Raw genomic sequence first — 27,759 nt, 5'->3', positions numbered from 1 at the left:
CCAGTAATGAAACGTTCATATCCAAGTTGGGACTTAACTTTAGTTCTAAATAGTTTAATGAGTGACGGTTTTGAGCCGTTGAATGAAATTTCATTACGATTATTAACAATGAAAACCATTTTTTTAGTGGCTATTACCTCAGCAAGGAGGGTAAGTGAGCTGGAGGCTCTAAGTTCGGCTGAACCATTTTGTTTAATTTTCCATGATAGAGTAGTCCTGAAGACGGCAAGTGAGTTCTTGCCAAAGGTTGCTACCCTATCCAATAGGATGCAGGTAATTGTTTTGCCATCATTTTGCAAAAATGCCACGGATCCTAGAGAAATTAGGTGGCATAAACTTGTTGTCAGAAGATGTTTGCTGTTTTACTTGGACAGAGTAAAGGAGTTTAGAAAGTCTACAGCATTATTTGTCAATTTTTCGGGTGCAACAAAAGGGGAAAGCATGTCTAAAGCCTCTATAGCAAGATGGATTAAGGCCTCGTTCACATCAAATGCGGTGCTGTACGTTTTTTCCCACTGCGGATGTGTGCGTTTTTTTAGTGCAGGGCAAAAACAATGCATTGCTATGCGTCTCGTTCACATCTATGCGTTTCCAACGTACGCGTTTTTGAAACGCATAGATGCATGCATATGTGTGCGGAACGCGAACAAACGCATAGCAATGAAAGTCAATGGAAACGCAGATGGCCGCATGACCATGCGTTTTTTTTATGCGTATTTGGCGATGCGTTTGGGGATGGACAACGTGACTCACTTCCTCTTCCTTTCTCTCTCAAGATGGCGACCGACATCTCTCACACTCCTATCACCTTCACACTTCCTACAAAACCCACACAGAAAGGAAGTGACATCAAGAAAAGAAAAAAACAAATTTTTTTTAACACACCTTTATTGAGAAATGTCCAGGTGTCCAAAAACGCATACTAAATAAAGACGCACACAAACGCATTTAAAAACCGCATACAAACGCGTACAAATGTACGCGTTTTGTCCATGCGTTTTCTGATGCGTTTCCCAAGCACACCAAACGCAGAATATATGAACGAGGCCTAAAGCCTGCATTAATGAAGCATATAGACTTAAAGGAATTTCATGTCCAAGAGAGATAACAGCACACTCAGCTAGGTCAGTTGCAACTTCCTGGGCTTACAGAGCTGGAGCCACGGCAACCGATATCTGCAAGGCGGCAACCTGGAAGACGGTGAACACCTTCATTAGACACACTACAGGCTGGATCTACTATCGGCGGAAGAACAGACTTTTGGAAGGAAAGTTCTTCAGGCTGTGATCCCTCCCTAAAGTTAGTGTTGTTTATTGCATATCATCTCATATATAGCACCTGTCCTGGAGGGTTATTTGAAAAAACCAAAATTAGCTTACCTGGTAATGCTGTTTTTAATAACCCTCCAGGACAGGTGAACCACCCTAGGACTTATATTGACATGTAAGTAACTATATGTTGTAAACATGTGTTTATGTAAGTTTTAAGTTGTAAGCATGTATTTATGTAATATGGAAGGTATTCTATCGGAACAGTTAATTGGAACATACTGGCAGGTAGAGGCTAGAGGTGGAAGTTATAGAGAGCTAGTTCTTTGTGTTTCCTGTTGGGGGCGGGCTCAGATCTCATATGTAGCACCTGTCCTGGAGGGTTATTAAAAACAGCATTACCAGGTAAGCTAATTTTGGTTTTCTCATAATTGAATTCACCTGTGTATGTAGGTCAGGGGTCACTGAGCTTACCAAGCCAATTTGAGTTGCAATAATTAGTTCTAAAGGTTTTGGAATCAATGAAATAACCGTGCCCAAATGTATGCACCTGCCTAATTTTATTTAAACAATTATTGCACACTTTCTGTAAATCCAATAAACTTAATTTCACTTCTCAAATATCACTGTGTGCGTCTTGTATATGATATATTTAACTGACATTTTTTTATCGAAACAACCAACAATTTATACAGGAAAATCATGACAATTAACAAGGTTGCCCAAACGTTCGCATCCCACTGTATACGGTAGATACTAACCCTACTCTGACCACTGCAACCCCCCCCCCTCCCCCCCCCCCTTACCTTCATTCTATGTGGTAGTGTATGAACCCCTTGACGGGTCATTCAGTGTCTGACCACTGCACTGGGGGTTTCCAGAAGCAATTAAGTGGGCCTTGGTTAGTAAACGGGCTTACAGACAACCGCTGTATGGCTTGTGCAGTTATGCACAACTTTTTGGTTTATAAGTTTTGTAACACCGCTGCTTTCCTGTTTTGTTTTTTTTTTGTTACATACAGTTCTCTTATTTAACAGCATGTCATTATATAGGACTTCCCTCTGCCCTTCAATAACATTGCAGGAAAATATCTATGTGGGGTTTGCGCTCGCAGTTTCCCTATGCTGTATTGTTCTCTGAATTCTGCATTGTTTTCACATTATCCACAGATTAAATTATTTTTCTCCCTCTAGAAATTCCGTCTGAGATGACGTGTGATATACCAGATTCCATTTCTGAACAAATTCTCACACAGTTAATACAGCAACAAAAATGGAAAGAGGTTCTGCTTTTACTAACAAGAAATACAAGTGGGGAAATCAGTCACAAAGGACTTATAGAATGCTCCAGCCTTCCTAAAGTCGATATTCACCATGTCATTCATTGTCTTGGTCCCAAATTGGCTTCTCAGTTGCCTCTAATCAAGATACTTCTGGAACGAGGAGGTAATTTTTTTTTTTTTTTTTTATATTGTGTTCTTAGATTTTTCAGAACTTTTGGAATAAATATGCTATTCTTCTATCCAAGCTGTTTCCCAGTGCTCCGTACAGTATATTTGCACTGAACTTTATAGCTTAATATAGAGATGTGTACTTGGGAAATACTTGGGGCTTGATTCACAAAGCGGTGCTAACTGTTAGCACGCCTGTGAAAACCCCCTTAGCACGTCTAAACAAGCTTTTCGCGCATAAAACTTTACGCGCGCAAAACTTTATGCGCGTACTGCACAGAGCGCAGGGCGCTCCGCGCAAAGTGCCCATTAAAGCCTATAGGACTTAGCGCGCGTAAAACTTTGCGCGCATAAAACTTTGCGCGCGCAAAGTTAGCGCGCGATCTGATTGAGAAATCCGGTGCTAACCTACTTAGCACCCTGGTTAGCGCGTCTAAAGACTTTAGACGTGCTAAGTAGGTTAGCACCGCTTTGTGAATCAAGCCCTTGGTATTTGTATATGTTACGGCCAGAACCCGAAGTGTGGCCACTTCTAGTTCTGGCCGGCCACTTCGGGTTCTGGCCGGCCAATATGCGAAGTGGCCGCAGCGCTGCGGCCAATGTGAGAAATGGAATGTTTACAGCCGTCTCGCCCGGCCAAATTGATGACAAACTTGCTTAATTTTAATGAAATGTAGCCGGCGGCAATGTCATAGAATAGATGAAGCCGCCGGCTTTCGCGCACTGCCTCTCCCCGATCCCCCCCTCCCTCCTCTCGCCGCCGCCTCCCATTACAATACGTAGCAGCCGGGCGGGGACATGCAGCCGGAGAGTCGTTCGTCGCAGCAGGGGCAGCAGAGCGGGGGAGGCTGCAGACATCGCTTCTGCCAGCACCCCGCTCTGCAGGAACGGCAGGATTCCCCTGCCGCGACGAACGACTCTCCGGCTGCATGTCCCCGCCCGGCTGCTATGTATTGTAATGGGAGGCGGGGAGAGGAGGGAGGGTGGATCGGGGAGAGGCAGTGCGCGAAAGCCGGCGGCTTCATCTATGACATTGCCGCCGGCTACATTTCATTACAATTAAGCATCATCAATTTGGCCGCGGCGAGACGGCGTCAACAAAACATTTCTCACATTGGCCGCAGCGCTGCGGCCACTTCGCGCATTGGCCGGCCAGAACCCGAAGTGGCCGGCCAGAACTAGAAGTGGCCACACTTCGGGTTCTGGCCGTAACATATATAAGTTCTTTACTTGATATATTTTACTAGATGTGTTCCCTGAGGGAGGGAGGAATGTCCAACCATAGAAACAGCATGCAAGTATGCATCTACATACAAAATCTCTGTGTACTTGCCTGGTCATAAATGTGATTTTTTTTCCTTATTAGAGGATAATATAATAACTGTTGGTGTTGGGTACTGTGTGGTTAAAAAAAATCTTACTTAACCTCCCCGGCGTTCTATTGAGATCGCCAGGGAGGCTGCGGGAGGGTTTTTTTTTAATTAAAAAAAAACTATTTCATGCAGCCAACTGAAAGTTGGCTGCATGAAAGCCCACTAGAGGGCGCTCCGGAGGCGTTCTTCCGATCGCCTCCGGTGCCCAGAATAAACAAGGAAGGCCGCAATGAGCGGCCTTCCTTGTTTTGCTTAGATCGTCGCCATAGCGACGAGCGGAGTGACGTCATGGACGTCAGCCAACGTCCTGACGTCAGCCGCCTCCGATCCAGCCCTTAGCGCTGGCCGGAACTTTTTGTTCCGGCTACGCTGGGCTCAGGCGGCTGGGGGGACCCTCTTTCGCCGCTGCTCGCGGCGAATCGCCGCAGAGCGGCGGCGATCAGGCAGCACACGCGGCTGGCAAAGTGCCGGCTGCGTGTGCTGCACTTTATTTGAAGAAAATCGGCCCAGCAGGGCCTGAGCGGCAGCCTCCGGCGGTGATGGACGAGCTGAGCTCGTCCATACCGCTCAGGAGGTTAAAGTATGTACAGTATTAATTATGAGAGATGTCCACTTATTCTTTTAAATAGCATATAAAGCTAGCAAAGATCAAAAAGTTCCTCTTCGTAAAGCTTTTAGGCAAACTGGTGGGAATGTAACTGTATGTACACCTGCTGCAACCATTTAATGCAGTCAAAACTTCCCAAAGCTCTCTGTTTAATTTCATTTTAGGGAGCATTAAACAAGATGAATATCAAAAACTCTGTAAGCCGGGAACAATGGCAGTGAGATTGGTTTAAGTTCTAGTTTACAAGGTTCTAGACATGTATTATAATTTTGGTAGACTGACTTAATGTTGAACACCACCTTCAATACACGTGGGTCTGGTGTAGTATGAGGTTGCTACAGCTATTTCACACTGATTTATGCAAATCTATGCAGCTTGGAAAATAACCTTATCAAATGTAACTGCTTAAACCTCCTTCACATGTATGAAGACTATTGCTGGCAGAGAGATCTGTGCTAAATCCCTTGGGTGACAGTTATGGGCTGAGCTCTGTAAGGATGAATTGCTAGTCTGTCTTCTAGCAACATGTGTTGCTGTGGAGCGGGGCGAAGGGATAACACAGTGCACAATGGAGCAGTTAAGAGGAAAGCAATAGCTTAAAGGGAACCTGAAGTGAGGAAATTATTTAAAATAAACACATGGCGTAGCTGCAAATGAATATTACATACTAACCTCACCATCAGTTCCTCTCAGAGGCTCACCATTTTCTTCTTACAGTGATCCCTTCCAGTTCTGACAATATTTTGTCAGAACTGAAATATACCAGTTGCTGTTAGTTATATATCAGCAGCTGTCAGTTACAACTGAATGTGCAAGGTAATGTCCATGTTTCCCTATGGCTCAAGTGGGTGATATTACAGTTTTAACAGTGTGCTGACCAGGAAGCTGTTAGGGGGTAATGGCCATTTTTAAAATGGAGGACAGAGAAATCCATTGATCACAGTCGACAAATGGGATGCAGGAAAGGAGAAAGAGATTAAGTAGTAAACTACACAGGAGGTAAGTATGATCTGTGTATGGTTATTTTGACTTTATATTTTCAGTTTAGGTTCTCTTTAAATCGGCGCTTAGAAGAGATGATGTGGCAGTTGAAATCTCTAGCTGATGCATTAGGGCCGCCGTACAGAAGCTAGATTGTCAGCAGAGATTGCCCCGAACCATGTAGCAGCCATAAATGAAGTATGCTATTTGCAGCAACCCATACCAGTCAGGTTTTCGTTTACTATAGGTTATCAACCTTAAAATAGGTGTGTGCAGATTTCACTTGAGCAAAAAACACGTGGAACGCATCACAGGAATTTTTATGGTAAGGGCCTGAGCCTGTGTCCTCTTTTCAGCTACACATCAATGCTACAGATGCTGAAAAGTGGACATAAACGGACACAGTTGCGTTAGTGGGCTCAGTGCCCTAACACTGTAATAACTGTCATTTGATTTCAGAGTGACTGCTGTGGTTTACTACATTTTGGGGACAGCTCTTTGTGTTGATCATGGTTTTAACTCTTTATGCATTCATTTTCGGTTTCTATTATATTAATGCATCTGCTTTCTGATCTTCAGTGTGTAGAATATCATTTTGAATGGCTTTTTCTTGAATCCACAGTTTCTCCAAATGGCATTGGAGCCACATATGAACACCCAATTTGTACCTGCTTAAAGAATAGTGAATTTTCACTGGCGTATTTGTTGTTGCGCAGTGGTGGAGATCCAAGGGGTGTATCCCTAACGGAAGGAGATAACCCTCTGCATACAGCAGTTTCCATTGCTTTAAATAACAAAGGTTTGCCTCTACTGTATTTCCTGTTATTATGCATTTTTTGGAGATCATTCTTTTCATGTGAAAAGGTGTATATTTTAAAATTCAGCGCTGTCTAATCTGAGCAAATTAATAAATGCTGGAGGAGATGCAGTCTCACACTATTCATTTGTTTGTTTGACAAAAGCTGGCCATGCAATCATTCATTTTATTTATTTTTCTTATAAAATTTTGGTTCTACCTCCAGCCCTGTAGCCAGTGAGGTCCCCTGGTGGCATCCTCTTCATCCCTTCCGTAGGCTCGCTGGTGGCTCCGGTAATCCAGCAAATTCAGCTGAGTCTCTAAAGACTGAACTGCGCATGGGCAAGACGCTTACAGCAACTGGCGTGATGGTGCGCTCACGCACACGACTTCAACCGTAGTCGCCGGATTACCTGTGCCACCAGCCGGACCACAGAAGGGACGGAGAGCATGCTGGGGGACCTCATGGGCTATGGGGGCTGGAGGAAGCCTCAGGTAAGTCGAGATTTGCTTTTTATGGCACTTCTCAGGGTCCCTTCAATCTGTTGCTCCTACATAAGCAAATAATTTTAAATCAATTTTCTTCTGTTTATTGATCAAAAGTTTGATTGGACATGATGGAAAATCTCTGGGTGATGGGGGTGGGGCATGAGCTTTGCATTGTATGGAGCAGTGCAGCTTACAGGTTTGTATTGGGGTTTTTTTTTCTCAATAAAACTCAGTTTATTGAAAGAATACAGAGCAAGATACAACACTTTAGACAGTGTAAAATAACAGTTGTCCTATGGTACAAAAATAATGCAAAGATACAGTAACAAAAAGTGCTTAACCGAGCTCAACAGTTAACCGAGCTCGGCAGTTATACATGATATACATTTCATATAGAAATGCCTATACTAGAGAGAATTTGATCTCTAATAGGTGGGATCCACATACTCTGGAGCAGAGAGCCAACCACCCCAGATCAAATTTACCTGGGGAATCTCTATGTGCATATATTGGCTTCCCAAGCTTTAAAACATCGTTAACCTGTTTAACTCTCATAGCAAATGTAGGAGGCTTATCACTTCCATAGCTGGATAATGAATTTCCTTGCTGTAAATCAAGAACATACAATTGTAATTTTATCATGGTCAGTAATATTACCATCGTCAAAAAATGCAACACAGACTACAGTCTGGGGGCCTTTCTTTCTCTGACTTTAAAAGTTAAACATCAGATATGGAAGTGACAGTTTCTGTTCGGGTCGGGACCAGCTCGGACTGGACTATAGCGTAACCCTCACTGATAAGTAATTACAGCCATAAAATACTTTCCTGTCAGTAAATGGCTTCTGAGAGCAGGAAAGGGATAAAAAGGGTAAATAATTCATAGATTTGAGTTCTAGCATGCTTCAGTGAAGGGGTCATTGAGCAGAAATGATAAAACAGTAAAAACTTATATATAAAATAAAACTGTGGGATATCTAAAATATAAAAAATCCTAAAAGTCATTTTTAGGAGGAGGATAGATACAGTTGTTTTTATCATCAGTTTATTTTCACCTCAGATGTATTTTAAAGAGAATCTGTATTGTTAAAATCGCACAAAAGTAAACATACCAGTGCGTTAGGGTACATCTCCTATTCCCCTCTGTCACAATTTCGCCGCTCCCCGCCGCATTGAAAGTAGTCAAAAAACGTTTTTAAAAGTTTGTTTTTAAACAAACAAAACGGACACCAAAACCGGAAGTAGGTTGATGTACAGTATGTCCACACATAGAAAATACATCCATACACAAGCAGGCTGTATACAACCTTCCTTTTGAATCTCAAGAGATCATTTGTGTGTTTACCTTCTATCCCCCCTGCAGCTCTCATCCACTGAAGAGTGACAGGCTGATTGTTTCTTCCTGCAGACAGCTCTGTGTCTTTAATTCCTCAGTATGTGACAGCCCAGCCAGCTCAGAGGACGATTTATCCAGCTTGTAAAAGGCAAGCTGTCTTCTCTCACTGACAAGAGAGCAGAGACGCTGCCTAATGTAAATAACACACACTGGAGTGTGCATAGAGGGGGCCTGGAGGGAGGGCGTGCATAACAGATCAACAACACTGAAGAGTTGGCAGCCTTCTAGACACAGGGCGACAAATCCAACAGGGGAAAGATAAGTTGATTTATTACAGAGACGGTGATAGTAGAAAGTACTGCAGTAAGCCAGAGCACATTAGAATAGGTTTAGGAACTTGTAGGATAGTAGAAAAAAGGATGACATTTTTCTTAGTCACTTTAAGAGAGAATAGGAGGCGTCACAAACTAAAATTATTTATATATATATACAGTGTTCTCCCCAGGCTGTTTTAGTTTTGGTGAGCACCCGGCTGTTATCAGCGCACCTCCTCGTATGCTGTAAGCAGAGTTGGGCACCGAAACACCGGTCCTGCATTCTCTTATCTCGCCCCACCCGGCTACTTTTTCATGCCACCCGGCTACTTTTTCATGCCACCCGGCTGGAAAACATTTCTGGGGAGAACACTGTGTGTGTGTGTGTGTGTGTGTGTGTGTATATATATATATATATATATATATATATATATATATATATATATATATATATATATATATATATATATATATATATATATGTATATATATGTATATGTATATATATATATGTATATATATGTATATATATATATATATATGTATATATATATGTATATATATATGTATATATATATATATGTATATATATATGTATGTATATATGTATATATATATATATGTATATATGTATGTATATATGTATATATATATATATGTGTATATATATATATATATATGTATATATATATATATATATATATGTATATATATATATATGTATATATATATATATATATATATATATATATATGTATATATATATATGTATGTGTATATATGTATGTGTATATATATATATATATATATATATATATATATATATATATATATATATATATATATATATATATATATGTATGTATATATATATATATATATATATATATATGTATATATATATATATATATATATAATTCTATATTGCAGCTAGTGGTGTGCTGCCTCTCACTACATTTGGTTTAAAGCTTTTCAGAGCCTCAGTCACACTTTGCTGCCAGTGGCCTAATCACCTAGCACACTCCCTTGGGCTCCCCGTGGACCGAGTGCCTAAAGAACCAGTATATCTAATCAATATTCAAATTATATTTTAATTGCAATATCATTATACCATAGTCTCAATAGATGTTCAGTAGATTTGATGTTTATATTAAATCTATTGTCTATTTATTTTTTGTTTTACTTATATTCCTATAAAAAATCCCAAGGCAAAAATACCACAACAGGTTACAGAAAGTGATATAAACAAAAGGAAAAATGACGTATTAATCATATCAAAATCGCATGCAAGGTTCCCATAGTGTAGCTACTAACATTAAAAATCTGAAGGTCCATGAGACAACAAATGGATATCCAGATTAAGGCAAAGCATGCATACGTACATAAAGCATTATGACTGGGCTGGTTGCCCACTCATTATCCAGTGATGCTAGAAAAGAACACATAAAGTCTAAATTGTAACAAGTAGAAGATGTGCTCCTTATGGTAGAGCCATCACATCAGAGGGATATTTATTGAGATTAGGGTACTTTCTACAGACAAGGGCCACTACCACATCCTCTTGGATCCTAATGTTGAATCTATTAAATAAATCTAATAGTATATGGCCACCAAATCAGTACTGTCCTATCTCTGTGCTAGGGGTTGCACTGTAAAATATGCCTTTCCATTAACGTTGTAATTATCTTGTAACTGGAATAACTTTCTGCTGAACTGGGGATTGACAACACTACAACCTTCCCCACTTGCATCTATGCATAATATGTACAGCAGGCTTTCTCAACCTGGGTTCCCTGGAACCCCAGGGTTCCTTGAGGACTCTGCAAGGGTTCCTTGGCATTTTACCCCATCGTGGGGGAAGTATAATAGAGCACACTATAGGTGGTACTGTAACAAGAAGCACTAAATTGGGGGGTCAGGAGACAGTATAATGAGTGGCAGTGTAATAGGAGATAGTGAAATTAGCAGCCTAACCTATTTAAAGACCATGCCTCCTGAAAAATAAATGTAGGGGTTCCTCGAGACCAAAAAATTGTTTGCAGGGGTTCCTTGAGATACAAAAGTTATTTACAGGGTTCCTCCAAGGTAAAAAGGTTGAGAAAGGCTGATGTACAGTATGTGTTATAAAATTCATTATAATCCCTATATCATGCAGGGGTGATGTTCATGAAAAATAGTAGCAGTAAAATATTGTGAAATATGTTTTATTCCTGCAAGTAGTTAAATATAAGTGGATAAAAAAATATTTTTCATATATATTTTTTATCATAGTAGTATAGTAATATTCTGTTTTCCCATAGATGATAATTGTGTTTTGATGACCAAGTACCTTCTGGATTTGTACTCTGCCGACCCTCTGAAATATCAATACTTAGAACCCAACATCCAGGATGAAAAAGGAGATACAGTGATGCATAAAGTTTTTCAGAGCAATAATCCCAAACAGTATCGCAAGATAATGGATCTACTTTCAAAATTTGACACAAAGTTAACAATAAATAATAACTTGGGAAAAGATGCAAAGTACAAGATAAAAAACACAGACCCTCGTTTCATCACTTGGAATGAAGTAAGAAAGAAACAAAAGCATAATCCACAAAGTTGTGTTTCAAAGTCAGGCAAATCTAATGGAAATCTTGCGCAGGTTAAGATACAGGTAAAGTCTTCACTTTGCACCTCTGGGTCAGGTGAGTCTTCATGCCAAAACTCTGCCACAAATAAACAGACTGTAACATCAGAAAAAGCTGAACTCCAAGTACAACTTGTTGAAAACGCAAAAAAAGCTACAACCCCAAAGGAACATCTTGTGCAGGTGATCAGACATTTAATACTTTCCCTGGATCTAAGCAAAGCACAATCCTTGTTTGATACACTGAAGCAAACTACAGCTGAACATGCCACAGACCTTGAAAGCACTGATGTGCCTATAGTTGTTTTAAGTAGTTCCAGTGAAGGTGAGGAACTGAATGATAGTTCTTCTGTGGATATTGCTGACTTAGTGGATGTAGTAAATGAATTTCTAGTAGTTGACAATAACAGAGATGACAGGAATGGAGAACCTCTAGAAGCAGATGTTGATTTATCAAATATAGATTTCAATAGCATGACATGGGAGATTGAGTGTTCTCCAGAAGCCCTCAGGAAATTAGGCAGCAAAGCTGTTCCACATTACATGAAAAACAAAATAATAATGTCCATTGAAAGCCTTGGAAATGGAGAATGGACTCGTAGTCTCAACAAACAGCTGAAACTCAAGAGCAGCATCAAATTATTTGAAGTAAAGCTAGACAAAGGTGCTAGGATGCTCTGGGAGCTTGCCATTGATTTTTCCCCTCGTTGTAGTGAGGAGCCAGACAAAATTTTGGCCACAGAACTTGTGTCAGAGAAAACTGGAAGAGTATACACTGAAATTATTCGAATTTGGGACATTGTTCTTGATCACTGCAAACTCAATCATGCTATAGAAAACATTTGTAGCGCCTATGACAGAGGACTGTCCTGCATTCTGAGAAAAAAACTAAAGGGAACAACCAAAGTTCAGGTTTCTTCAAATGCTCAAAAACGAATTCCCATGTACTTTATGGAAGATACTGAAACTGAACGGAACATGGAGCATGCAATTCCTGATTATTTCCCACCTGCAAGTGCATCTGAAACAGAATACAACATCATGAAGTTCCACAGCTTCAGTACAGATATGGCTCTCAATATACTATCTAATATGAATGCCAGAGTTGAGTATCCATTTAGAGTTGGTGAACTAGAATACGCAGTGATTGATCTTAATCCCAAGCCGATGGAGGCCATTATCTTAATAGGAAGAAGTGGCACAGGAAAAACAACATGCTGTTTGTATCGTTTGTGGAAGAAGTTCCATTCTTACTGGGAGAAAGCCGAGTTAATTGGAAGTCCATGGCTAGTGAAGCAGACTTGGCAGAGAAGGTACAGTGAAAACAATGAAGAAGAAATTGTGGAGGATGAAGAAAATTCTGAGCCAGAATTGTCTGACATAACAGGTGAAGAGGAACCGGAAGAGGCAGTAGTGGATGAGCTGAGATCAGATGAAGACAAAAATGTAAATTTGGAACACTATCATCCTGTTTTCATAACTAAAAACTATGTGCTTTGCCAAGAAGTCCAAAGAAATTTTCTGGAATTAAGTAAATCTACTAAGGCAACAAGTCATTTCAAGCCAATTGAACCTAATGTTTACAAGCTGCAAGATATCAAGGATGAAAATTTCCCATTGTTCCTCACTTCCCAGCAGCTGCTGATTCTGTTGGATGCTTCCATGTCTGATCCATTTTTTCCTAGAAATGAAGATGGAAGTCTTAAAAAGAGTATTGTTGGTTGGTCTTCAATGGTTGACAGTGATATGCTAGATTTGCTAAGGGATGATGAGGATGAAAATGAACCTGATCCTGAAGATGAGGAAGAAGAGAAGGAATGTGACCTGACAGAGCCTGATCCCAGAGTTTTTGTAACCTTTGACCTGTTTGCTAAGAAACTTTGGCCAAAAATGAAAAAGGGAAAGTCTCCTTACAATGCTGCTCTTGTTTGGAAAGAGATTAAGTCATTTTTGAAAGGATCTTTTGAAGCATTAAGCTGTCGCCATGGCAGACTTACAGAGGAAGAGTATATTAAACTTGGCAAGAAAAGAGCCCCAAACTTTCAAGGAGACCGGAAGGAAATTTATCAGCTTTTCTGTCTCTATGAGCAAATAAAAAACAGTGAGGGGTATTTTGATGAAGAGGATGTGTTGTATAATTTATCTTGCAGATTATCGAGGCTGGAAGAGCTGCCATGGTCCATCCATGAACTATATGGAGATGAGATTCAGGACTTCACCCAGGCTGAGCTTTTTCTTCTCATGAGATGCATCAATGATCCTAATTCAATGTTCCTTACGGGTGATACAGCACAGAGCATAATGAAAGGAGTTTCATTCCGCTTCAGTGACTTAAGGTCCTTGTTCTTTTATGCAAATAAGAAGTGCTCAAATGACAAAATAAAAAGCATCGTTAGGAAACCCAAACAAATATACCATCTGTATCAAAACTATAGATCTCATTCTGGTAAGTGTGTGCGAGTTGGTTTTCTTTTCTTTTTTCCGTCTTTCAAATTATTCTTAGTTATGTTTCATGCACAGCACCTACAATTTCATAATATATTGGATAATTTATATTTAGTTTCCTGTTACCTGCATTCTCTTTAAAGTGAACATAGGGTGGTGAAAAAAAGTTAGATACTTACCAAGGTAGAGGAAAGCCTCTCAATAGTCCAGAGGCTCCTTGTGTCCGCCTCCACCCCACTGTTGCTGCGCAGAGACCCTCTGAACATATACAACAACAGGATATCAGATATGTTGTGGCATGGCATTGCCGTGTAGAGGCAAGACCTAACTCGTGCAGTATAGTCGTGCTTGTGCACTAAGGGAAGCGCAGCCACAAACTAAAACAGGGTCAGTGGCAGTGGGGTGGAGAATGATGTGGGAAACCTCTGGAGGATCCATAATCTTCCCTCTTCTTAGGTATCAAATTTTTGTTTTTTTCTACCACTTCCAGTTTGATTTAAGAGTCCTAGCAACAGTGAAATAAAGAACACTGTAACATCGAGTGTAAGCCGACAGGAATGTTAATAGAATTTCCAATGTCTTCTACCTTTTTGGTTAGTGGCTAGGTAAACAGACGCAAACATGAGGAATACATGGTAACCGTTCTCTAAGCAGTTGCTGAAAATGTCATTGTGTACAGTACTTGAAAATCTGAACAAAACAGCAAAATTAATTTTATTCATTTTGGCATTGACCATTTATTACCCTAATGGCTACCATTTTTTATGAACTGTTTGGCTATAAGCATATAAGGCAAAACACTTTCTTCCCTTTTCTTTTTAACACATGAGTTTAATTAGGGGCTATCCTCCTAGGCTGCCAATTGTGTATATAACCCTTCATACTGACAGTGTAACACATTGCTCAAACATGGTTGTTTTATACAATACACAGTGACATCCCTTATTAAGGCATGTATGCTCTTATCCATTAGCCATGTTTTGTATAGTAATTTAAAGAACAAAGACCGTCATCTGTATTCCCTGCCACATTTAAACAGCACACGATCACAGCCCCCATTTATATGGCCCCATGCTTCCTCTGAACTATAATGTATACAAAAGCCTAAGTGAACAGCGTACATTTATCAGCTGCCTAATATTGTGTAGATCCATGACGTGCAATCAAATCCGCTCTCACTTATTGTGGCATGAATGCCCTAGGCCTCTGAGGATAGTCGGTGGTATCTAGCCATTGTCAACAAATGAACAAGGCTTGACTACCTGGAAGCAATCTTCCATTGTTGCTGTATAAAGACATATAGAGTGCTGGGTTGCACTATGCACTGCTTTGTAGAGCAATAAAGGAAGATTCACTGCAGTTGGTCAAGCCTAGGTCGTTCCTAATGACTGATGTATCAGGGGAGATGGACTACCAAAAGGTTTATAAGTGATATGGAGGGCGCTTATGGAGATATTCCTGTAGATATATTATTTCACCTGCTGCAAACTAGTCAAATATGGGGACCCACTCACCTCATATAAACTGATAAATCAAGTATGAACAACAATGCTAGTTGCGCTGGCTGTAAATTATTATCGGGTAATTTAACAGATAGTGGATACTGGTTGTCTCAATAAAAAATTGTTTGTCAATTTATTCAAAATATACTTATAAGATACAAACTCTCAATTGTTGCACAGATAAAACAGTGTTACATCACAATATGTACTGAATGTATATGTATATACCATCCATTCACTCATACATACACAGACCCTCCAATGTGCATAGAAAAAATAGGGATAAAAAATGAGATAAAAATGAAAAAAATATATATAAAAAATATATATAAAATAAGATAAAAGTCAGAAGGTTTTGTAGTAGAAAAAGTTGTTTCCCTCTATAATGGCTCAAAAATATATAACTATGTCTCTTAGTCCTAAATAGAGATAAGGTAAGTTGACATATTTCAATGCAGACTCCTATATGGAAGGCTGATTACTCTATCACATAGGTATCCCGTCTAGGTTCCTGTAATAAGATGATCCCAATGGTCCTACTCACGTTCCTGGCGGGTAGATAAAGGTTAGCTTGGAGTCCAAGCTAACCTTTATCTACCCGCCAGGAACGTGAGTAGGACCATTGGGATCATCTTATTACAGGAACCTAGACGGGATACCTATGTGATAGAGTAATCAGCCTTCCATATAGGAGTCTGCATTGAAATATGTCAACTTACCTTATCTCTATTTAGGACTAAGAGACATTATAGTTATATATTTTTGAGCCATTATAGAGGGAAACAACTTTTTCTACTACAAAACCTTCTGACTTTTATCTTATTTTATATATATTTTTTATATATATTTTTTTCATTTTTATCTCATTTTTTATCCCTATTTTTTCTATGCACATTGGAGGGTCTGTGTATGTATGAGTGAATGGATGGTATATACATATACATTCAGTACATATTGTGATGTAACACTGTTTTATCTGTGCAACAATTGAGAGTTTGTATCTTATAAGTATATTTTGAATAAATTGACAAACAATTTTTTATTGAGACAACCAGTATCCACTATCTGTTAAATTACCCGATAATAATTTACAGCCAGCGCAACTAGCATTGTTGTTCATACGAGATGGACTACCCTGTTTGACCTTTAAGCTCCAGAAGAAAACCCATTCATTTGTATTGTAGCCTGCAAGAGCCTTGGTGTTTTGGCCCTGTGGTATTGTCTAGCACCTGGACATACTTTTTAAAGTTTAACCTGAGATGACAGGGGTATGGAGACTGACATATTTATTTCCTTTTAGACAATGCAAGTTGCCTGGCTGTCCTCCTGATCTAAGCAACTAGTATTGTTTAAAGAGAACCCGAGGCGGGCTCTAATAATCCTATTAGCACACAGAGGCTGGGTCTGCATATAATGCCCAGCCTCTGTTGCTATAATGTCTCCCCCAGGCCCCCCCTGTGTTCTGCTATCCCCCATAAATGAAACCGCTGTGCTAGTGACATCACTAGTCGGCTGTTTACATCTCAACTGTCACTCTCGCCGCTCCCCCGCCTCCTCTATGTCGCCGCTCCCCGCCTGCTTCCCTTCCCTCCCCGCTGATGGGGGGACGGGCCTGGAGGGAGACAGTATAGCAACAGAGGCTGGGCATTATATGCAGACCCAGCCTCTGTGTGCTAATAGGATTCTTAGAACCCACCTCGGGTTCTCTTTAAAAGGAATATGGCAGCCTCCATAACACCCACCTCTGGTTCCCTTTAAGTCCTGTTACCTTCACAGATTGTACTTTTTTTTTTACAGCAAATCCCCTCACAAATACTGGATCAGATTGAGATTTGGGAAATTCAAAGGTTAAAAAAAAAAACCTAAATCATAAAACTAAGCTACCTTATTCTACTGCTGCAGAGTCCAGTTCTTATGTTCACCTGCCCATTCTAGATGCTTTTGGGGGTTGACCGAGTTAAGCATGGGAACACTAAATGATATGTGGCTATGCAGCTTCATAAACAGTAAGCTGTAATTGACTGTGTTTTAATACATTTCCCTTATCGGCGATCGGGGCACACGGGGGGACGCCGCAGGGAGAGGGGAAGCATGTAGCTAGCGCTAGGCTAGCTACATGCTAAAAAAAAAAAAAGGTGAAAAAAACCCAGCCGCGGGAGTCATACCGCCAGGGGGGTTAAAGGAGAACAGTTTGCCTGTTTTAAGTTTGCTGGAAATGGCATAGAAGCATTTTCTTGCTATGTTCTCTTAAATAATCAAGATATAATTGTTTTTAATATCACTTATGTTCAATATGCAGGCATTCTTCAACTTGCTTCTGGTGTGGTGGATCTGTTGCAGCATTTTTTCCCTGAATCATTTGACCGATTGCCTCGTGACTGTGGTCTCTTTGATGGCCCTAAGCCCACTGTGCTTGAGTCCTGCTCAGTTAGTGACCTGGCAATATTACTACGTGGGAACAAAAGGAAGACACAACCAATTGAATTTGGAGCTCACCAGGTATGCAGAGTAAAATTATGCAACTGTATTCTCCGGTTAGCGTACAATTCCTAGGAGCACCACACAAAGTATTATGGTGTGCCACCACCCTAGCCCCTGTGTCCCTGGGGCTCACTAGAATCCAAAGCACAAATGGGCCTGCACCACCAAATAGGTATAATTATAGCTTGCCCCGTTTGTGCTCGGGATCACCGGTTACTGTTGCATTTATTTAATTTAAATTCTTTCCAATTATCATATTAAGCTAATTGCTTAATGTGTATTAAGATAAAGCTGGACATGCGCCATTCAGTTATTATTGTTATCAATTATTTTTTGACCAACTAAAGATCAACATTTCAGATCAATCTTTTAATTGTTTTTAGCCTGCAATACCGATCATAATAGAGATCAAAAACAAAATTAACATAATAATTGAAGTGTATGGCAAGCTTAAGTAATCAAGTCTTTTATTAAATAAAATTAACTTATAACATAACTGTAGGGCAATATCACACCAGGTGCGTTCCGATATAATTTTTGGAAAGCTGGCATTTTGGCACTTACATGGTCAGCTCCTATTTCATGAGAATTGCGGGAGCGCATTCACACTGAATGCGTTCCAAAATTCCTAAAAGGCAAACGCTGACCTTGCTGGGTTTTTTTTTTTTTTCTTTTGGTCCTGCTTTCCAATTGAGGCCAATGTACCTAAAATTGCAAAATGAAAAAAAAGAAAAAAAAATACATGCTAAAATCGCAATTGCATCTTGTGACTTTTTTTTTTTTTTTTATGTATTTTCATTTTTTTTTTTTGCATGAAAGAGCCCTTAAAGTAAACCGAAGCCAAAAAATCCAGTTTCTTACCTGGGTTTCTACTGGCCCTCTGCAGCCGCCCTGTGCCCACACCGGGACACACCAATCCTCAGGCCCCCGAAGTTACTCAGTTTTAGTTCCTGCCAACTCAGCCAGTCGATGGCCACTGCGCCTGCATGGCCGTGGCCATGCGCGTCCTCCATCACGCTCCTGTCGCCGGAAACGTATGCATGCGCAGTACAAGGTTTTCTCGTACTGTGCATATGCAGGACGCTATGGGAGCGGGATCGAGGACGCATGCAGCCAGGGCCGCAGAAGCACAGTTGCCATCGACTTGCTGAGTTGTCAGGAATTAAACTGAGTCGCTGCAGGGAACCGGAAGATTGGTTTGTCACAGGACGGCTGGCGGGGGCCGGTAGAAACCCCAGGTAAGTTAAACTGGATTTATTTCATTTGGTTTAGGTAACCTTTGTTAAGGTGGCCATACATCAGGCGACTTGGCCGATCGACCATTCAATTCGATTATTATAATCGAGTTGGATGAAAATCTGTGCCACCAAGTGCATGCCCGACCGACAATGCGACCAATTTCAGGATGAAAATTGGTTGCATTCTCGATCGTGCATGCTGCAAGAGGTTGTTGGATTGAGTGCGTGGCAGTAATTGTGAGCAGTTTCCCAACGATCAACGAATGCGGCGAAACCCCCTCCTCTGCCCCCCCCCCCTAATGTAACTGTCCCTCCACTGCTCCGGGCGCATTCCTCTCTCCATACACGCACGCCCCATGTGGCTTCCTGCTAGGAAACCAAGTGGGACGCGCGTGCATGCAGAGATGAAAGCCAGCGGGAGACAAGCGGAGGTCGCGGAGAGGTAATGTATACACTTTATACAGGGACATTTACATTAAGGGGCACAGCGTCGGGGCAGCGAGGTGGATGTATGCGGCGCACAAGGCCGATTCCCGAGAGATTTCATGCTGAAATTGATCGGGAATCGGCCTGTGGTGTATGGGCAGCTGACAGATCTCTCTCATCAGATTCGATGAGAGAGATTTGTCTCTTGGTCAAATCTGCCCATACATTGCTAGATGTATGGCTACCTTTAGTCTGGTGATGTTTCGTAAACCGTTTTGACAACAATAAAATCACATTCGTTTTTGAATTAGATCTTGTCCAAAACAAGTGTCTATGATCAGACACGAGCACCTAACCATTACTGAGAGTACACCACAACACAGGAATTCATGTGAAGGTTAACCCCAAAGGTGTTCATAATGTTGTATGAAAGTATGACTTGTGTTATTTAGAATGTATAATTTTAGTTTCCTATCACAACTATGTATATTTTCAGGTGATCTTGGTAACAAATGAAGTTTCCAAGGAAAACCTTCCAGAAGAGTTAAGCCTTGCTTTGGTTCTAACCATTTATGAAGCCAAGGGATTGGAATTTGATGATGTTCTTCTATACAACTTCTTTACAGACTCTGAGGTACCCGATATGTATGTTGTAGTTATGAGAAAAAAGTTCAAGATTTGCTCTTTGTTTGGTTTTTAAAAGCAAACTTGTGAGGAAACAAAATACCAAGGAAGACATCTCTGGATGATCCAGAGGCTTTTCGTGTCGTCCTGGACCCCTCCGCTACTTGCTGGGTCCCGCTACTTGCTGGGACCCTCTCCTTCGTGTCTGCGCTCCCCTGTGTAGAAGCAAGGCCATAGAGTGCCTGTGCAGGAGCATGACGCCAATTGTACTCAGTGGAAAAAGCAGTGCACAAGCGGCTTCATGCTGCTGCACAGGCACATACAGGACTCAGTGTGGATCAAAGATTCACAGTAAAAGTTGGCTACATTTAAAAAGCCAAAGAAATTGTGGGATTTCTTATTATGAATCACAACTTTCATTGAAAATAATGCATATACTGCACCATTGTTTAGAGTATTGTGTTATTTGGTGCTCTTTTTTAATGTAACTTTTAAATTCAGTCTACAGATAGTAATGATTTTTTAAGACCTATTGAATTATGCTTACTTGCAGCCGTATTTACAGACCAGTCCACTGTTTGCGTCCAGACCACATTTTATTTTGCTTCCTTCTTTCTCAATTTTAAAAACAGTATTTTTAACTACAGATGTTTAGAGATGCATCTGTTCTACATGTGCTTGTCCATCTTTTAACAAAAGTAAGTTGGCGCACTAGAAAAAAAAGAGGCAAAGCATTGATTGAAAGTGCAAGTCCACCTTATGATAGCAGATTTGAAACCAGTTCTTAAATTTCTCACCAAAGCCAAACTTTATTAGCACCTTTTGACTTAGGTTAGGTCACATGACGCTTGGTGTAATGGAGCGCACACGCAGCACAGAGGGGACAGCGTGCTTCTGAGTCTCGCATTATGCGCCGGCCAGAAGTGAAGGGGGAAGGACATACTGTGCGCACAGGGCGCAGTATGTCCGGGGCAAAGTTCAAGCAAGTCGCACAACACCGGGAGGGATAGCGTGAGTACGGCACAAGACGGAGGGGGGCTGGAGGGACAGGAGGTATGTGCTGCTTACTACCAACCCAGTGATGCAATCAATTTTACCACAACCCTTCGGTTGTGGTATCCTTTAAAGGGAACCTGAAGTGAGAAGGATATGGAGGCTTCCATATTATTTTCCTTTTAAGCAATACCAGTTGCCTGGCTACCCTACTGATCCTCTTTGCCTCTAATACCGAATCTAATACCTGTGGCTTCTGGAATGCCAGGTCTACCCGCAATAAGCTGCTCTCTGGAACTCGCTCCCTCCAGCCACCAGACTCGCCCCCACCTTTAATACCTTCACACAAGCTCTCAAGACTCACCCTTTCATGCTCGCATACCCCCCTACACCAGCACCATAATATGTTCTTTTAGACACCCTCTCAACAGATACACCTATTGTCTCCACCCCCACCCTTTAGATTGTAAGCCTCTGGCAGGGCCCTCTCCCTTAGTGTTTCCAGCTTGATTATGCAATCTTACTGACAATCACCCCTTTTGTGGACTAGAACAATCTCTATTTTGACCTATGACACTGTATTATCAAATAATTTGCATGATCTTGTTTTGTTGTGAGTTTTCTGTATGTCCTACCTTGTATGTTAACCCTTTTATCTATTGTGCAGCGCTGCGTAATATGTTGGCGCTTTATAAATACAATAAATAATAATAATAATACTTTTAGCTATAGCACCTGGACAAGCATGCCGCTGATCAGGTGTTTCTGTTGTTTTTGTCAAATCTGACAAGATTAGCTGTATGCTTGTTTCTGGCATGATTCAGACACTACTGCAGCCAAATAGATCTATTGTTTGAGATAAATATTGCATCCTCCATATACTTCTCACTTCGGGTTCCCTTTAAAAGAAAACATGTACACCTATTCGTAGACACATGGCCCTTATCAGAAAATATTGAATATTAAACCATGACCTGTTATTTTTTTTTTTTTTTTTTAGGCTTTTAAAGAGTGGAGAATAATTTCTTCTTTCAATCCAATCTGCTTTAAGAGCCATGAGAATCAGCCACTTATTCAAGTTCCTTTGGAAAGAGCATCCAATCCTTCTATCAGACCATTAACATTGGATCCTGAAATGCACAAGGTAGCAAAACATAATACATGCAACTTGGGTAGATAAATGTAGTAAGTAATGGGTGGTACAAGAAGATTGAGAAAAAACTGTTTTTCAAGAGAGATACTTAGACTGGGAAAAAAAAGTTTATTATTGTTTACTCACTTGTTCCTGAACTCTTCCGCAGTGCATTACGAAGTATAGACAGAAAACACTTAATAAACTTTATACTTTTACATGCTTTACAAGAATTCCAAGACTGCACAGAGGCGTTGCTAGGATCCTAAGAGATCCTGGGCACTTTTGGGCACTCCAGCCAAAAAATGGGTGTGGCCGTGCACTGGAATGTGGGTGTGGTCATGGGTGGAGTCAAATTTACATGAACTTAGCAGTGGTCTGAGTAGGCCTGACCAGCAAAATGTTGGATGAAGCCCCCTCTCCATTGAAATAAATACAAAACAATGCAGCAAATCACATAAATGGGCAGTGTCAGTCACCTGGCTTCTGTGCTGGCAGGTCTGGCTTTCTGCTGGGTGAGCTGGCCTGCTGCCAGTCCCCCCATAACATTCCCTGACCTTTTAGTGGACCCCCTTCCATGCTCCCACAGACTTCCCATTGAAGTATCACAACTCCCACCATGTACCCATAGAAGAACCACAGCTCCCTGCATGCCCCCATAAAGACATCATGGCAACTAGCATGGCATCACAGCACCCAATATGCCCACAGAGGCACCATAGCACCCAGCATGGCACCACAGCAATGGAGGGGTATGGGGCACACTGGGTGCTGTAATGCCATTTTGGGTGCTCTAATGCCATTTTGGGTGCTGTGGTGCCTCTCTGGGGCATGCTGGGTACTGTGTGGTGCCATGCTGGGTACTGTGGTGCCTCTACTCTGCCTGGGGACATCCAGGGCACCCCAGAATAGATATGGGGCACATACCACTGATCTTTGGGGCTAGCAACGCTGCTGATACTGCATGATATGTTGGTGCTTTGTGGAGAGCTGCTTGTGTGTCAAAGAACTCATGGAGAAGCATGTAGAAAGTTTATGTGATCCATTTGTTCTCTCTGATTTTGTGATCCATTTGTTGTCTCTGGCTCTGATTTGGTAGTCACAATTGTGTCCCTTCTGTTTCCTGTGTAAAAAAAAAAAAAAAAAAAAAAACAACTAAGAACTAAGACAAGAGTCTGTATTCTGTAGCACTAGTATACAAGGCCAGATTTGTACTACTTTTGCCATGGGCCAACTTTCTTGTTGCTAACTATTGATGTGCAAGACCCCTCCCATTCCATGTGCGCCCCCTCTTCCTTGGTTAACAGCCACGTACAGCAGTCCCTGTCTTTTAGCTCCCTTGAGCAGCATTTTTCCTTTTTCATATGTTGCCCTCCATTTGTTGCCTCCCTTTTCCAGTTGTAGGCTTCTCATCCATATAATAAGCAACCCCTCCTCCACGCCCAGCCACACCTATGGGCAGCAGCCACCCAGACCTGGGCCTGTGTGGCCTTTTCAGAAATTCAGCCCATTTAAGTTATAGGAATTAAGCCAAGATTAGTTCCTTATGAATTAATTTCATACTCCTATGCTGTTGTCTTTTTAATATCTTAATCTAAGGATATGGCCATGTCATGTAGAGCACTGTACGATGCTATTCATGTACTAAGAAAAAATAACATCAATAATAAAGAAATAAAAATGATGGTTCCGTTTCCTTATAAAGTCACACAGCTTTTTTCCTCCCTGCACAAGCGCTTTATTCTACTGGGCAAGCACGGACCCTACTTGCACATGCCTTGTCAGGATGCGCTCATCCATAGCTAGGAGCAAGGCCAGAAGAAACTTATTGAACTGGAGAGACACAATAGTTTAGACAGACCCTTTGCTGGAATGATGGGCTGTAAGGGGATTCAGGAAAAATCTAGATCATCCATAGGCTTTTCACTAAAATAAAATAAAAAACCTTTTAATTGACATAACAAAGCTAGACATGTCAATTAACAATTGTGTAAATAGATCTCATCCTGCCTCTTTATTCTGTTGTATTGTTTTTGAATACTCATATTTAGCTCACCAAAATTGAAAATGGAGATGGCATGGAATACACAATTCACCTCCGAGTTACTGCTAGGTCGCATCTGACTTGTTGCGTTCTAGAGAAAAACAGCAGAATTCCAGTTTCTAGGTCATATTTTGCAATTCCGATCTCATAAGCTGAAAATTGCCAATAAAGTCAGAATTGTGAATCACATTTTGCACTGAAGTCGTTATCACTGACCTTTAGAGCTAATTGCAAAGGCTTCACACTTGCTATTGTTACCAGTTTCGCTACATAGGTAAAGGTCGTTTATGAGACTATGTCATACTCATTCTTTAAAAAAAAAAAAAAAAAAAGTTGTTTTTGTGAAAATCAATTTTAAATTTTTGATGGCACAGCACCTGCAGTGTTTAAGATTCATGTGCATCTTCATGTGAGTCCCTTCAATTTTTAAATGGAGCTTCCAGATTCCATTGTTCATCACCTCCCAGGGCCTATGACCAAAAGTGGTAGTTAACACCACCTTCCCAAGGAGGAGGAGCTGGTGATGAGCCCCCTTGTCAGTAATGTTGGACAGGTTGCTCTGCAAAGGGTGAAAGGCATCCCCGCTTCCTTTTCCCAGAGAACCCCCAACCTTATGAACAATGTGTGCCGGTGTTGTTTTAAAGACAGAGCCCAGCATTTAAAATCTAATGAGCTAACCTTCAGCAGCTCCATCACCACAAGGGTTAAAAATGCATTATTTTGCCAAACGTACACATCAATTTTCACAAGGTCTTTATGATTATGCTTACTTGACCTGTTCCCACAAGTGACATTGTTCTAATTAGCAAAACAGATGTTTGTCAGCTTTGCAGTTGGGAAAGACAGCACCATAGTTTTCAATGCAATTTAGCGTAAAAGCCAAAATACAGCTCAGAACTTGGCCTGGAAAAATGAAATTGAGTTAAAAATTGGATTTTCTCAGTCTATATAGTGTGCACTGGCTGGGGTTGTAGACCACCTATCTAGATAACATTGGAAAAGTAAAATAACTACAGATTTAAGAGATGAAAGGAGATGACAGTTACAGAGACTCTGAAGTGAGTCTAAATTTCCTTTTTTAACCTGTAGTTATGTTCATCACTATAACCCCTGCTAAAACGCCACTATCCCGCTGCAAAATGAGGGGTTAATACCCCCAAATCCCCTCTCCATTGTCCGGGGAGTGCTCCCTGCGTGAGGCAGAGCTAATGGCTGTCGCCGCCTCTCCCCGCCCCTCTCACTCTTACTTCACAGAGAGGGGCGGGGGAGAGGCGGAGATCCGCCGGCAGATTGACAAGCATGGAGGCAGAGCTGCGGCTCATAGCTCTGCCTCCATGAGCAGCAAAATCCACGACCAAGAAAGTCGTGGATTTTGCAGTGGGGGATTTGGGGGGTATTAACCCCTCGTTTTGCCATGGGATAGGGGCGTTTTAGCAGGGGTTATAGTGATGAACATAACTACAAGTTAAAAAAGGGAGTTTAGACTCGCTTTAGTGTTTCTTTAATGCTTCCTCCTCTGGTGGAGTTTTGGCTTTGTCAGGAAAACACAAATGCGAAATACTCTATATTCTTCCAGACTAAAGTACCTTTCCTGTATTTAAGCCTTTTTCCACACTCCACTTTCCTTCCATAAACCCACCCAGGCACTGAAATGTTTGTAAAGGTTACACATTTTTGAGAAAAGTTAGTTATACCAGCTTTGCAGTATATTTGTAAATGTGCACAGTGGCAGTTCCATTAATACAGTAATTTACAGATGCTGAATGGAGAGCTGAAACAACTCTACACAGCCATTACAAGAGCCAGAGTAAACCTGTGGATATTTGATGAGAATCAGGAAAAGCGGGCACCTGCATTTGACTACTTTGTGAAAGGAGACTTTGTCAGAGTGGTTCAGACTGAGGAAAACAAAGGTAACTGGACGTACATTTTCCTAGGAACTTATGTTTTTCAGCTTTTAAACAGTAGTCTCTGCAAAGATTTTTTTTTCTTTAGATTTAACTTTAAGTATAACCCAACTACAGTGAAATGCTGATGAGTTTGTTTTTTTGGTTTTTTTTTGTATTTTTTTTTTAAATAGCGGATGGCCTGTAAATTTGAATGTAGATGAGTTATTTTACAGGATTTAAGCTGTAATGGCCTTCTATAATGTGGCTTTAAAAGTGTTTAACATTACTTCTGTTTTCCTAAAAACAAGCTCGTTCTAAATGTGGCGATTTTCATTTTTTTCACTCCTTGCACCAGCTGTGCTTTATCCATACGTAATAAGCTTAAAGGGATACTGTAGGGGATCGGGGGAAAATGAGTTGAACCCAAGGCTTCTAATGGTCCCCCGCAGGCATCCTGCGCATGCGCAGCCACTCCCCAATGCTCTGGCCCCGCCTCCGGTTCACTTCTGGAATTTCAGGCTTTAAAGTCTGAAAACCACTGCGCCTGCGTTGCCGTGTCCTCACTCCCGCTGATGGCACCAGGAGCGTACTGAGCAGGCCTAGTATGGTCTGTGTATGCGCAGTACGCTCCTGGTGACATCAGCGGGATTGAGGACATGGCAACACAGGCACAGTGGTTTTCAGACTTTAAAGTCAGAAATTCCTGAAGTGAACCGGAGGCGGGGCCGGAGCATCGGTGAGTGGCTGCGCATACGCAGGATGTCTGTGGGGGACCATTAGAAGCCTCGGGTAACTTCAACTCATTTTCCCCCGACCCCCCCCTACAGTATCCCTTTAAGGTGGCCATTAACAATTCAATTCGCGAATTGATCAATTGCGAATGATTCTTCGCATGAACGATTGGGAACGATTGTTCTGGACCACTAATGGACAAAAATCTCCTAACCAATCCGATCAGATTAATGAAATTGAAAATTGGATTGGTTTCATTAATCTAATTTGATTGGTTAGGAGATTTTTGTCCATTAGTGGTTCCAAGCGATCATTTCCGATCGTTCATATGAACGAGCATTACATTGGGGAGAGCTTTCAAAGGTTTCAAAAGCTCTTCCCAATGTAATGCTATGGTTTTTTTTTACAAAACCTCATTGCTCCAGTGTGCACAGACACCTAGGATAACATTAGTAGCAGATTTAAAAACTCAAAACGCTCAGAAAAACTCCTCTGGTGTGCACCAGGCCTACCTGAAGCTTTCTTACTGAAACTAAGAAACGTCAATTAAAGTGTTCCCACTTTTGATTCTTAAGGTTTTTTTCTGCTTGCATTTGTTTTTGTACAGATTTTGATGACAACATGTTTGTGAAAACGTCCACGAACAAAGAATGGATTTCCAGAGGAGACTATTATGCCAATCATCAGTGCTGGAAGGTACTGTTTCTGCATCTTATTTTACATGCTAAAAGCATGATGTTTTGTCATTGTGCTCCGCCCAAGTCTTTCATTCAGAACAGTGGGTTGGCTTGTGATTGTCTAATAGTATATACATACATGTTACATGGTGGTGGCATTCATAGTATGTGATTTTTTTTAATTATGATTATTATTATTGTTTTAGTGTTGAAGTGTGTGTGTGTGCTAATGTTATCCTATGTGTGTTTGCACCCGCTATGTGATTTTGTAAAAATCCCCCGTAGCATTGCATTAGCAAGAGCTTTTCAAATCTCTAGTGTTTAAAAAGCTCT

At 41.0% G+C, this 27,759-nt stretch overlaps 1 protein-coding gene across 6 annotated transcripts in view; it reads left to right on the top strand.

The window, feature by feature from the left end:
- Positions 1-27,759, top strand: part of TRANK1 (tetratricopeptide repeat and ankyrin repeat containing 1) — a 183,426-nt gene that overhangs the window by 94,424 nt on the left and 61,243 nt on the right. For all 6 annotated transcript variants that reach the window (XM_068236534.1, XM_068236535.1, XM_068236531.1 and 3 more), the window contains 8 exons: positions 2,462-2,713; positions 6,302-6,478; positions 10,915-13,689; positions 17,490-17,689; positions 19,832-19,969; positions 21,953-22,096; positions 25,885-26,041; positions 27,357-27,445. In XM_068236534.1, coding sequence (XP_068092635.1) covers positions 2,462-2,713; positions 6,302-6,478; positions 10,915-13,689; positions 17,490-17,689; positions 19,832-19,969; positions 21,953-22,096; positions 25,885-26,041; positions 27,357-27,445 — 3,932 coding nt within the window. The remainder of the gene's footprint in view (positions 1-2,461; positions 2,714-6,301; positions 6,479-10,914; positions 13,690-17,489; positions 17,690-19,831; positions 19,970-21,952; positions 22,097-25,884; positions 26,042-27,356; positions 27,446-27,759) is intronic.

Source organism: Hyperolius riggenbachi, chromosome 5, assembly GCF_040937935.1.
Source record: "Hyperolius riggenbachi isolate aHypRig1 chromosome 5, aHypRig1.pri, whole genome shotgun sequence".
In the NCBI taxonomy this organism is placed as follows: domain Eukaryota; kingdom Metazoa; phylum Chordata; class Amphibia; order Anura; family Hyperoliidae; genus Hyperolius; species Hyperolius riggenbachi.
Note: the sequence above shows the minus strand (reverse complement) of the source record. Positions and strands in the feature narration are given on the sequence as shown.